Source organism: Centruroides sculpturatus, unplaced genomic scaffold (assembly GCF_000671375.1).
Source record: "Centruroides sculpturatus isolate CEXI.00-Female unplaced genomic scaffold, Cexi_2.0 scaffold3, whole genome shotgun sequence".
NCBI lineage: Eukaryota > Metazoa > Arthropoda > Arachnida > Scorpiones > Buthidae > Centruroides > Centruroides sculpturatus.
In genome coordinates this window covers 311438-326154 of record NW_019384366.1, presented here as the reverse complement: position 1 = coordinate 326154, position 14717 = coordinate 311438, and the positions used below count along the sequence as shown (strand labels likewise).

Sequence of the window (14717 nt, the reverse complement as noted above, 5' to 3'; positions counted from 1 at the left end):
AAGGCTTTTTGTCATTTTTAATATTTCTCTTAATGATTTATAATAAGCTATTGTAAAAATTACACTTGATATTGATACTTTTTGAATATGACATTTTTTCATTTGATATGTAATACTGTTTTTGAACATATACAACAGGGGTGGCCAACTTTTGTGTACATAAGGTCTACTTTTTATCTTAAAAATGTGTCGCAATTGACTTGTTGTCATAGGCATAGTCTAAGTGGCAAGGGGGGAGGTGTGAAATACATACTATGTTTAGATAGGTAAGAAAAGCCACAATTTAATTTAAAATATGAAGAAAGGATACTTACATTTTAAACAGAAGAAAAATCGAAACTCAATGTTGTGACTTTCGGGGACCACAACTTCACCCTTACTCTCTCTACCATGTCCCGACCTATTCTCTCTGTCCCTTTTCCTGCCTTTCTTTTTTTGTTTTACAACCCTTTGTCTACACTTCTTATTCCCCTTTTACAACTTTATGCAAATGGATTGCACATGGACCAACAAAACCGCATTCAAGGGAGGACACGGAGGTCCGATATCACTACAGTTGTGTTTGTATGTTATGTTTGGTTATGAGTTTAACACATTAAGTCAAGACATTGCAAGTGATCGACCAAAATTGGCTTGTTGGCCACTCCTGATATACAATATATAATTTTTAAAAAATGTAACTTTATTAATCACTTAACTTTCTTTGGTTTAATTTGGACAATGTTTGAATTGCCATTTTTATCATATATCAATGTTTGAATATGACAATTTTTAATTGTCATATTTAATATGTAGCTATTTTTTTGCTATAGTCATTACTTTCAATAGCCAAAAAAATTTTAGAATTTAATGAATTATTTTGAATATCAACATTCATTTATATACTCAATAACAGCCTTATATTTTTAAGTGCAATTGATTTAACATTAATGTTTAATCAAATTATATATTATAATTAAATAAAACGAGTCTTAAAAAATATCTTTCTAACAATTATTTAGGAGTTATAAGTTTGATATACATTTTATATATGTGGATGTGATGAGGATTAGTAATAATTTTTAATATTAATTTTATATAATCATTAATATGATTGAAGATCAAAAATGAAAACTATTTTAAAATATTAATGAATATAATTAATGTTGATATGATAATATAAAAAAAGATTGATTATAAAAAATTTGTCATTAAGTTTTTTCCGTTTAAAAAGTTTGTTTTACATAATTACAGCATGAAGTTTTTTGCAAAAATAAATTTTAAAAAAATTTTTCGTTAATATTCTTCTACAAGAATATTTACAAGGAAGAGAATTATGTTTTTCTATAATTTTTTTCTTTATAGATTATTGCATTTGTATAGTAAAGTATAATTGTTAATATTTCAAATAAGTTGGCATCTAACCTTTATTTTAACATTGTTTTTAAGAATAAAAAAATTTTAAAACATAAATATTTCGAATTTTTTTTCATTTTTATGTTAAAAATTGACAAAATAAAAATCTTAATATAAAAGATTGTACAGAAACATTTACATATTAAATGATAATAAGATAAAGTTGAATTTAAGTTCTTTATTTTTAGAAATTAGGAAGATTGTTTCAAACTAAAAAACTATATTATGTTTGTACAAGTAATGTATTAGACTTTTTATTTTAAAAGTCACAAGAAAATTTAAGTTAAAATGCATTGATATATAATTTCATAAAATTTTATATAAAAGTTGTTTGTATAATAGAAACAAGTAAACATTATAATTGAAAATATTTTTATTTTTTATTTTTGAATATTAATTTAGTAATAATAAATAATAAATTTCACTAATTTATATATTTATAATAAATACTTTATAAATAATTACAAATTTATTTTATGAATAGAACCAGGAAGTGCTCCCAGAAATGTTCAAGCCAGACCTTTAAGTTCAAGCACAGTTGTTATACAATGGGATTCACCAAAAGAACCAAATGGACAAGTTACAGTGAGCATAAATTATATATATATAAACATACATAAATTATCATGACAATATTTATATACAAATAGGCCTACTTAGTTGCCAGATTTTCATTTAATTAGTTACTAGCCATTATTTATGTGAAAACTTAATTGCTAAATTTTTTAGCAATTAAGTTTTCACATAAATAATAAATTGATTACTTAAAAATTTACAAAATATATCATATTTTAGAACATTGATTATTATAAGACTTCCTTATAATTAAGCTGTGTGCAATTTATTCTTCTTCTAGTAATTTTTAAAATATTTGTAATAAATTTTTTTTGTAAAATCTTGTATAAGATTATGTTTTAATACACTTGTTAAACAAACATTTATGCAAACTATTATGGGAACTGAGGGGGTTAAGCAGTGAGCTAGTCCCCACTTATTGGCTTCTTGTCAGGTGATGGCTTTAGGAGGGCTAAAAGTGAGTGGGGAGGTCGATGAGCAAGTCGACTAGGTGTCCATAAAAAAGCATAGACAGGTCCCCAGGTTCAAAAAATAACACATTTAATAATGATAAAATAATACAAGCAAAGGCAAAAGTGAATGGCTACAAAAATGGAAATAATCAAAATTCTAGGTCACAACAATGATTAATCTATTCTTGTCGTCTAAGTTCTGGACCCTTTCCATTCAGTATTCTCTAAATTAAACTATTCTTAATCTATGAGACAAACCTGAGAGAGAGAGAGAGACCTCTCAGAGAGAATATATACTATTAAAATTTCCTATAATACCTTTATGTTCCTGATCTCGTAGCGTAGGTTATTGGTAGAATGTTCCTTGATCGGCGGAGTTGACAATTGGAGATTATGGCAGGGTGACGACAGACAGAGTGGTGGTATGGGTAAGTTGAGGCCGCAATTGATGTCTTCAGGGGATGTTCGCCCAAAGGACTGTGTCCAAGCCCTTTTTATACACGTCCTGGAGGGGGTGACTAATACAGTCAACCCCCCCATAACACTGTTGATAATTCCGTTTTATATGAATTCCATGTTGTACGAATCACTTAGATTTTACAAATATGTGAGCCGTTCACAGCCCAGCACACGTATTTGTAAAATCTAAGTGACTCATACAACATGGAATTCATATAAAACAGAATTATCAACAGTGTTATAGGGGGGTCGACTGTACTGTCTGATGCAATCACATGTAAGTTCGACTTACGTCAGAGGTTTGTTTACATTATTTGTCAGGAATCATACCATTCTTTAGATTTATTATTTTTTCTCTCCATTATTGTGACACTTTCCCATCATAAATTTGACAACAGCTATCAAACTCACTGAATTAATTGCCAAAGGTGACTAAGGTCATAGTATATGGTGCAACCTGAGTAATGATTGTTCAATTGGTCGACCCTTGCAGTGACCCTTTTGTTACCCTCTATCACATAACAAGTTGAAGGTTCTCATTAATTGGCTAGTTAATTGTACATCGAAACGAAGGTAGAAATGAATAATTCCCTGTCGCGAGGGGAGAACTTTATCTGTCGTCCTAAACATCTTTGAAAACTTAAAAGGTCACCTTCCAAAGTGATGCAGAACATTAATGGGTCAAAAGGTCTAATTGCAACCATCAAGAAAATGAAACTGGAGGAAGAAGGGAAATAATAATGAATGTAATAATCACTTCACAATGACTTTTTCAATATTAAAGGTTACACTTACGTGTTGTGGCATTACAAACGGTAACTGTTTAGAGTTTGGATAAGTTCATAAGCACTTTCGATAACTTATAGTTACCATCTTCAGGTGTAAATCAAATACAACAGTTTTATATCTTGAAATTTTCGAACAGCTTGTTGATCTTAATGAAGAAGCTAGATAGAACACCAATTTAAATTGAAAATTGGAATATAGTTTGAAAATATTTTTTGCACAGCAGTATGAATGATGTAGTATTCACAAACAATAAGTGCTAAGCAACTAGAAATACTTCTTGCATTGCTCATTACTAGAGCGTTGCAAGAAGCTGGTTACTCCCAGTCAAAATTTTATTATCTCCGGAATCGTGTTAAAAATAAACTATTTCTGCAAACTTTTCTCACTAACAAAGAGGAGCTAAAAATAGCACACCTCCGTTACTGTTTTTAGGTCCTGTATCTCTTAAAATAGTATGTCTTTTTAAAGCAAATAGTTTTATTTTACCACTAACTACACAACCAATGCTAAGAAGATTATTATGTAACGATAGAGACATCTTTAAATTGAATGAAAAATTGGGAGTTTATCAAATTCCGTTAAAGCATGACCAATCAGGAGAAGAAACTACCTATATAGGAGCCACAGCCAGAACGCTAATATCTCGCATCACAGAATATCAAGAGGACATCGTAAATAATAGACCATCAACGGAATTGGCAAAAAAAGTGCTTGATCAGGAATATCAGCCAATCTGGGCCCAAACAAAACTATTAAAAGGATGCAACATTCAAAAAGAACTTTTTATTTGGGAGAACCTTTATATATCGACTCTTATACAGTGCAATGCAACAACTGTAGAAATTCCACAAATATGGGCAACACTATTTAAACATTATAATCTGCATTTCTAGAGCTTCAACGTTGCTTAGCACTTATTGTTTGTGAATACTACATCATTCATACTGCTGTGCAAAAAAATATTTTCAAACTATATTCCAATTTTCAATTTAAATTGTTGTTCTATCTATCTTCTTTGTTAAGATCAACAAGCTGTTCAAAAGTTTCAAAATATAAAACTGTTGTATTCAATTTACACCTGAAGATGGTAACTATAAGTTATCAAAAGTGCTTGTGAACTTATCCAAACTCTAAACAGTCACCGTTTGTAATGCCACAACACGTAAGCATAACCTTTAATAATAAATAATAATGAATAATAATAAAAAAATATTTTGATTTTTAAAACTCACAAAAGAGCCTAAATCCTCACACTATTGTTATAAATTATAATATTGCAGCAATACATCTAACTGAATTATTATAGCTTATAATACTATCTTGAATGAATATTTTATTTTAATAATAATATAATTTAACCTATATAAGTGTTAGAATACCAAGTTGCATTACTATATTTTAAATTAATTTAATTCAACATAACAGTTTTTTTATTTTTTTTAAGTACTAATATAATAATAATATTTTATTTCCAAGGGAAATTTTCCCTATTAAGGGGAATACAAATTTCACAATAAGTATTATTTCGGTCTACATGATTAATATATATATTAGAAATAAGTGTATTAATTATAACATACCATGGTCTAGCAAGACCACTTAAATAATAACATTATTTGTTGAATTTAGACAATAGAAACATAAAGTAACTTAATGATACATTATCAATGATTTAAAACAACAATGTAAATCAAATAATTAAATATTACAAAGTAATTTTTCAGTGTATTTGACAAAAAATTGTAAATTCTATAAGCATTATTTTCTATTGATATTTTTAAAGTTGTTTTTGAAGTCTAGAGATGAACTACCATTACATATATTTCGATTAATTTTTGATCAAGTCTGTTTAAATGCTCATCCCTCGAGAGGTGGTTGATTTGTATTAAAAAACCATTACCTTTATATTTAGAGTCCATATTATCTGCAATTCTTGCATTGAAATCGCCCAAAATTATGGAATAAGGAGTCATATTTTGACAGATCTCCATTTGTTTAGTTATTTCATTTAAAGTTATTATGTCATCAGATGAAATATACATAAGCATTAAAGTTATTAAATTATTTGTAATATTAGCCAGAGCAGATTTAATGATTTGAACAAGGAGCAGAATGAAATTATTAGAATTTTTTTTTTGTTTGTTTGTAAAATTTTGCAAAGACCTTTTTTTATTAGTATGCAAAGACCTTCACTTGGGAAGCCTGGACCTATTGGTTTTTTGCCAAATATGACACTATTGTAAATTTTTCAAAGAAGATAGAATTGTAGACTATTTCAGAACATATCCAGGTTTCAGTGATGACAATAATATCTGGATCATGTTTAGAAATAAAGGCATCTAATTGTAGTATTTTATATTTAAGTCCTTGACTATTCCAGTTTATGATTGAGAGGCTTTGATTATTAGGGTAGAGTTTGCAGGATTGAGTTTTGTCTTGCTTATTAATATGTCATTTAGTTAAATTTTCTATTCTTGATGATAGAAGAAAAGTATCTATATGCACCAGTTTTCCTGTGTTTAAATTATAAGTTAGCTTTTCATGATCAGTTACTAAGATGTCATTTTGCAATTTTACCTGAGGGTTTTGTTTACATAATTCATAAAAATTTGGCAGTAAATATTTCCTTCTATTTCTTGAGTTGTTAGTTAAATCTGGAGAAATCTGTATGTTTTGCCATTCCTCTAGTAGACTTTATTGTTTTTTTTCATATGAAGGTAGAAAAAATAAGATCTCTAGTTTGATTATTATTAAATGTTATTCTTGTTGTTAAATTTGGCGTTTTCGATAGTTGGACTATCTCTAGTATATTGTCTTGAGTTATATTATTTATATTTAATACATTAGTAATAAATTTTAGTATTTCTGCTCTTGAAGTGGTTTTGTAGGTTGGATAATTGTACATTATTATGTTGTTATGACGATGTTCATTTATTAACATGTCCATTTTAAATAGGTGAAATCTTTGTTCGTTTATAATTTTTCTACTTGATGTTTCAAACCATCAATCTCCTCTTTCATTTTTTTCTGATTTTCCTTCATTTCTCGAATATTTTTGTGGATAATATCTAGTTCTTGTTTAATCACAACCATTTGATTAAAAAGTTTGTCGTTGGTAGTGTTGATTAAGTCCAATATTTTATTCCAAAGCACTGAAGTATAAGTGTCTGGGAATTTATTTGTTACATTAATCGAGGTCTGATCAGAAATAGTTGACTCACCTGAGTTGTTGTTTTCATAAATCTGTGATAAATTTAAATTGTAATTCTTATCACTAATGGATTCTTCATGGAGATTTTTTTTGGAAATGAAATTAAAGTCTATTAACGACCTGGGATTTGAAGAAGATGGCTGATTCTTCCTAGTATCCAATTTAGTACAATTCAATGGAGGTCTACCCCTCTTGACTGGAGAACGTTGCATGATTATTCTTGTTATTACCGATATAAATAGTATTAATTGATAACAAATTAGGCTTCTTGTAGTAGCAAATAGTAAAAAAAAAACACTTATCTCTTATTCTAGTATGAGTGGCCAGATACAAAGGAAAACATGCCAACAGCCTCGACGGATGAACATGCCCCCAGTTTTTTATTTTTATATAAAATGAGTTATTTCTAAATTGTTTTTAACTAATAAAATCAAAATGACTATTAAAATATACAGCAACGCATCAATTATCCGATTCAATTGGGGACTCAGGTTGGTCGGATAACTGAAAAAATCGGATAACCGAAAAGAAGGAAAAAAATTATTAGTATAGTATATTAGGATATTAGTATATCCCATGTAATTAGTTTATTAGTATATTGCTATTAACCAACTTTGTGTTGAATTTTCATCAATGTTTAGCCTAACAAATTTTTTCTTTTTTAAATAATAATTGTCGCTATTGTATCGTTAAAAATTATTTTTAAATTATTTTATTGCTCACGAAACAAACAACCACTCATAATTAAAAAATTAAGTCTCGTTTAAATACTGGCCTCCCTTCAATGGTCGAGCCGTTGATGCCAGCTAAAACACGCAAAAATTTAACAAAAATAATATTAAAGTAGACAAGACATAGCCAAATATTGTAATGCCACATCATTAGTGGACATTTGAAATTTGCCGACTAGAACGGTCGGTTAACTGATGTGACAGTTAATTGGGGGGTTGGATAATCAATGCTCTACTGTACTTTGAAATATTTTAAAAAAGTGTTTATTTACTTTATGAATACATTGTTTAGATAAAAATCTTAAAATCTAAAATTCAAAAAAAGAAATAAAAAAATAATAAAATATACAGATAATAATAAATAAACTTTTATTATTATTTTTTTTAATTAGAAACTAAAAGTAATTTATTTTCAGGGTTACAAAGTGTTTTATACTACACAGCCAAATCTGCCAACTTCTGCTTGGAATTCTCAAACAGTAGACAATAATCATTTAACAACAATAAGTGATTTAACACCACGTACTATTTACACAATACGCATTCAAGCTTTTACTAGTCGTGGTCCTGGACCACTTTCAGCTCCAGTACAAGTAAAAACACAACAAGGTGGTAAGTGTAAATATTGATAAATGAAAAGTTTAGATCAGTTTAGAAAATTAAAATTTTTATTTTATGTATGCAACATTTCTATATCTATTTCAAATTTAATTCCTAATTATTCTGCTTGTTTTTACACATTTTTCAATTTTGTCTTAGAGGTTTCTTTATGTTTAAATTAGTCATAACTTAGAAATAAAAAAATAACATTGATTTATTTCTTAAATTTAAACTATAGGTATAATTAATACATGATTAATTCAAAATCTACCAGAATATATGTTTTTTCTGCTAATGTTTGTCTTTTTGAATGTAACATAAATATTTTTGAATATTTTAATATGTAACCAAGATAAAATGTTACGTAAATTTTATGAAAATATCTTAATTGTCAGTTTTATCACTTCATATAAATCTATTTGCTTAAGTCTAAACATATTCTTTGACCTGTTCATCTGTAATTGTTTGGGAGTAATCTTTCTTTTAACTTTATCTAATGCTGGTCTATCATAATTTAATGTTATAATCTTTTTAAGTTAAATAATTATAAGATGTTATATCTTTATCTTATTGATATCTATTAATGATTAGTATAAATATTCAGTTATTGGTATAACAAGATTATTAATGTCACTAGGGAACATGATTTTGCCCTTTTAAGTTAAAGACTGTTTCTAATGTATTTTGAGTACAGAATGCAAAAATGACCCTCAACATTTTCTGTCACAACTGTTTTTCATATTTTCAATTTTTAAGAAGAAAATGTAAATTATATGAACATATTAAAATAAGGCAAATTTTGTTGTCCACAAAAACCTCAATGGAAACCTAATGGGGAAATTTTATATTATTTGAAAAATAGCAATTATTGATGGATAAACATGAAAAATTTTATTTTACTCTACTTCCAATGATTTACTAGGAAAATGTTATGAGAGTTTTCTGAGAGGGAAACACTGATCCTGTTTGTCAGCATCCAAACAGCTGACAAACTGATCCTGTTTGTCAGCTGTTTGGATCAGTTTGTGTCTCAGATCTAGTATTGATACTACAAAAATATTGATACTTATATCAGGAATAGTTTTAAAGTATTGATATTGGTATCGGTCTTAAAGTATCAATACCAGCCAGTATCAACATTGGATATTGAAATTGGAAATCTTAATGGATGTCACCGTTTGGTGTGTTGTGTCACCGGTGATCCAGTTGTTTTTACTGTACTCATTTTAATGAAGGCTGCTTGGACGCCAGAGCAGTAATTAGTATTTTGTTGCTTACTCCAAGGGATGCTTACTGCAAGTCAGTGCATCAGTCAATACTTCAGTTTACACTCATATGGTGTCTTATGTACACAAAAGAAAACCCAGATTCTGCTATATAGTTGTATACTAATTGTATTCACAGAGCCTACAGTCCTGCAATGGGCTCTGAGTACTAGTATATATGGGATGGGTGGATAAGAAATCATTGGAATAAAACAGTGTCATTATTGTGTTCAAATTTTACAAATATCAGTGCATATAAGTATATACAAATTGTAGCTCATTTTAAAGATCCCAATGATCAAAATTAATTATGCAGTACTTTTGTTTCTTAAAGTCTAACAAAATATTTATTTATAAATAGAAATCAGAAGCATATGTAGATTGTGGAAATGAAATTAGACATAATACCTTTATTGATTTTTGGTCATTAATATTTTTTTACATAAGTTTAACTTAACTGAAAATAGTGTAAAATTACATTTCGATTTCTGATTCTGCTGCAAAATCCAGTTTTGGTTGGATCTTACCAGTCTGTGAAAAATTAATGATATCAAATTCAATACCTGAAGTAAAGTATTGATACCAGTATTTGTATCAGATCAAGAGTATCAAGTACAAAAGGTACTTGATATAGAAGGAAGGATATGGTATCAGCAGTATCAAGGTCCCCTACTCACAACTGTGCTGTGTGAGACAAAATGGAGGTGAAAAAGCATACGAAATGTCTGAATGATTTAGGTAGCTTTTGTTATGTTTGGGGAGAGTTCACTCCACAGTCTCAGAAGAAAATAATGAATATTACAAAACTACATACTCATTATATTTTGGCTGTGCTGTTGGAAAGACTGGCAAAAGTTGAGTGCCTCATTTCTGCTGCATAATCTGTGATAAACCTAAAGCAGTAGATTACATGTAAAATGAAACCCATTAATTTTGTATCATCTATGGAATGGCATTAAAAATCTAATCCTTTTAATGACTAAAATATGTGTGTAAATTTTGTATGACTAAAATACTGAGTGTGTCAAGAAAACTGAAATCTTGTGTAATCTATTCTAATGTGCGATCAACAATTATACTGGTTTCTCATAGTGAAGACCTACTAATTCCAATTCCCCTTACACATGGGAAGATTCATCACCTTCCATGTGGAAGGTGATGAATCTTCACAGTGAAGTTTCTGGGAAAGAACAGTTAATAGTACAGGTCATAGAATATCAGTGTGATGAATAAGGCAATGCTGTTTTTCTCATTGTTCAGGAGGAGCTTATATGTGATTTAAATTTGAGTTAAAAGGAGTAAAATGGGTATATTAATACATGGGTGTTTTACAAATCAAATTATCACCCATTACTAGTACCTTCCCATTCACATGACCCATTTTCTTATAAAATCACGGCATTCAGAGCTCTAGTTAGAAGAGCATATACACACTGTTCAGACATTGCAAACACCATGAAAGATAATAGAAGAAATAGCCAGAATACACAAATATGATAAGAAGTTTATACAAAACCTGGCACAAAAAATAGAAAACAAATATATGAAGCATCCGCAACCAGAGGTCACCATACCTCCCAACAACTAGATGAATAAGTACAGATTTTGATAATAGACTCAAATTGATTTATAAACAAATTGCTAAATATTTAAATGCCAGCTTATGCTTCCAAGAAATGCCACAATCTACACAAATTGCTACACAACAGTAAATATGAGATAGACAACAACAATGCACTGAGTATATATTCAATCTTGGTAATAGACAAAAGATTTAATCACCAACTTACATACATTGGGTCAACAATTAGATCTTTAAAATGCAAAATAATGAACATAAATACAACATGGATAACAACAAATCAACAACCATTTTAGCTCAGTATGCAACAGACCCAGGATGTTTGCAATTCTAAATGCAACAAAAATAATAAAAAGAATCTATGATGAACATTACTTAAGAACACTGGAAACATTAGAAATATTCAAGACCCACATTGAANTATATATTTATAATAAATACTTTATAAATAATTACAAATTTATTTTATGAATAGAACCAGGAAGTGCTCCCAGAAATGTTCAAGCCAGACCTTTAAGTTCAAGCACAGTTGTTATACAATGGGATTCACCAAAAGAACCAAATGGACAAGTTACAGTGAGCATAAATTATATATATATAAACATACATAAATTATCATGACAATATTTATATACAAATAGGCCTACTTAGTTGCCAGATTTTCATTTAATTAGTTACTAGCCATTATTTATGTGAAAACTTAATTGCTAAATTTTTTAGCAATTAAGTTTTCACATAAATAATAAATTGATTACTTAAAAATTTACAAAATATATCATATTTTAGAACATTGATTATTATAAGACTTCCTTATAATTAAGCTGTGTGCAATTTATTCTTCTTCTAGTAATTTTTAAAATATTTGTAATAAATTTTTTTTGTAAAATCTTGTATAAGATTATGTTTTAATACACTTGTTAAACAAACATTTATGCAAACTATTATGGGAACTGAGGGGGTTAAGCAGTGAGCTAGTCCCCACTTATTGGCTTCTTGTCAGGTGATGGCTTTAGGAGGGCTAAAAGTGAGTGGGGAGGTCGATGAGCAAGTCGACTAGGTGTCCATAAAAAAGCATAGACAGGTCCCCAGGTTCAAAAAATAACACATTTAATAATGATAAAATAATACAAGCAAAGGCAAAAGTGAATGGCTACAAAAATGGAAATAATCAAAATTCTAGGTCGCAACAATGATTAATCTATTCTTGTCGTCTAAGTTCTGGACCCTTTCCATTCAGTATTCTCTAAATTAAACTATTCTTAATCTATGAGACAGACCTGAGAGAGAGAGAGACCTCTCAGAGAGAATATATACTATTAAAATTTCCTATAATACCTTTATGTTCCTGATCTCGTAGCGTAGGTTATTGGTAGAATGTTCCTTGATCGGCGGAGTTGACAATTGGAGATTATGGCAGGGTGACGACAGACAGAGTGGTGGTATGGGTAAGTTGAGGCCGCAATTGATGTCTTCAGGGGATGTTCGCCCAAAGGACTGTGTCCAAGCCCTTTTTATACATGTCCTGGAGGGGGTGACTAATACAGTCAACCCCCCCCATAACACTGTTGATAATTCCGTTTTATATGAATTCCATGTTGTACGAATCACTTAGATTTTACAAATATGTGAGCCGTTCACAGCCCAGCACACGTATTTGTAAAATCTAAGTGACTCATACAACATGGAATTCATATAAAACAGAATTATCAACAGTGTTATAGGGGGGTCGACTGTACTGTCTGATGCAATCACATGTAAGTTCGACTTACGTCAGAGGTTTGTTTACATTATTTGTCAGGAATCATACCATTCTTTAGATTTATTATTTTTTCTCTCCATTATTGTGACACTTTCCCATCATAAATTTGACAACAGCTATCAAACTCACTGAATTAATTGCCAAAGGTGACTAAGGTCATAGTATATGGTGCAACCTGAGTAATGATTGTTCAATTGGTCGACCCTTGCAGTGACCCTTTTGTTACCCTCTATCACATAACAAGTTGAAGGTTCTCATTAATTGGCTAGTTAATTGTACATCGAAACGAAGGTAGAAATGAATAATTCCCTGTCGCGAGGGGAGAACTTTATCTGTCGTCCTAAACATCTTTGAAAACTTAAAAGGTCACCTTCCAAAGTGATGCAGAACATTAATGGGTCAAAAGGTCTAATTGCAACCATCAAGAAAATGAAACTGGAGGAAGAAGGGAAATAATAATGAATGTAATAATCACTTCACAATGACTTTTTCAATATTAAAGGTTACACTTACGTGTTGTGGCATTACAAACGGTAACTGTTTAGAGTTTGGATAAGTTCATAAGCACTTTCGATAACTTATAGTTACCATCTTCAGGTGTAAATCAAATACAACAGTTTTATATCTTGAAATTTTCAAACAGCTTGTTGATCTTAATGAAGAAGCTAGATAGAACACCAATTTAAATTGAAAATTGGAATATAGTTTGAAAATATTTTTTGCACAGCAGTATGAATGATGTAGTATTCACAAACAATAAGTGCTAAGCAACTAGAAATACTTCTTGCATTGCTCATTACTAGAGCGTTGCAAGAAGCTGGTTACTCCCAGTCAAAATTTTATTATCTCCGGAATCGTGTTAAAAATAAACTATTTCCACAAACTTTTCTCACTAACAAAGAGGAGCTAAAAATAGCACACCTCCGTTACTGTTTTTAGGTCCTGTATCTCTTAAAATAGTATGTCTTTTTAAAGCAAATAGTTTTATTTTACCACTAACTACACAACCAATGCTAAGAAGATTATTATGTAACGATAGAGACATCTTTAAATTGAATGAAAAATTGGGAGTTTATCAAATTCCGTTAAAGCATGACCAATCAGGAGAAGAAACTACCTATATAGGAGCCACAGCCAGAACGCTAATATCTCGCATCACAGAATATCAAGAGGACATCGTAAATAATAGACCATCAACGGAATTGGCAAAAAAAGTGCTTGATCAGGAATATCAGCCAATCTGGGCCCAAACAAAACTATTAAAAGGATGCAACATTCAAAAAGAACTTTTTATTTGGGAGAACCTTTATATATCGACTCTTATACAGTGCAATGCAACAACTGTAGAAATTCCACAAATATGGGCAACACTATTTAAACATTATAATCTGCATTTCTAGAGCTTCAACGTTGCTTAGCACTTTTTGTTTGTGAATACTACATCATTCATACTGCTGTGCAAAAAATATTTTCAAACTATATTCCAATTTTCAATTTAAATTGTTGTTCTATCTATCTTCTTTGTTAAGATCAACAAGCTGTTCAAAAGTTTCAAAATATAAAACTGTTGTATTCAATTTACACCTGAAGATGGTAACTATAAGTTATCAAAAGTGCTTGTGAACTTATCCAAACTCTAAACAGTCACCGTTTGTAATGCCACAACACGTAAGCATAACCTTTAATAATAAATAATAATGAATAATAATAAAAAAATATTTTGATTTTTAAAACTCACAAAAGAGCCTAAATCCTCACACTATTGTTATAAATTATAATATTGCAGCAATACATCTAACTGAATTATTATAGCTTATAATACTAACTTGAATGAATATTTTATTTTAATAATAATATAATTTAACCTATATAAGTGTTACAATATCAAGTTGCATTAC

The 14717-nt window shown here is 29.5% G+C and overlaps 1 protein-coding gene across 6 annotated transcripts in view; it reads left to right on the top strand.

Moving 5' to 3' along the window:
- LOC111612472 (tyrosine-protein phosphatase Lar-like) overlaps nucleotides 1-14717 on the top strand; it is a 260256-nt gene that overhangs the window by 179281 nt on the left and 66258 nt on the right. For all 6 annotated transcript variants that reach the window (XM_023353704.1, XM_023353691.1, XM_023353696.1 and 3 more), the window contains 2 exons: nucleotides 1880-1980; nucleotides 8030-8225. In XM_023353704.1, coding sequence (XP_023209472.1) covers nucleotides 1880-1980; nucleotides 8030-8225 — 297 coding nt within the window. The remainder of the gene's footprint in view (nucleotides 1-1879; nucleotides 1981-8029; nucleotides 8226-14717) is intronic.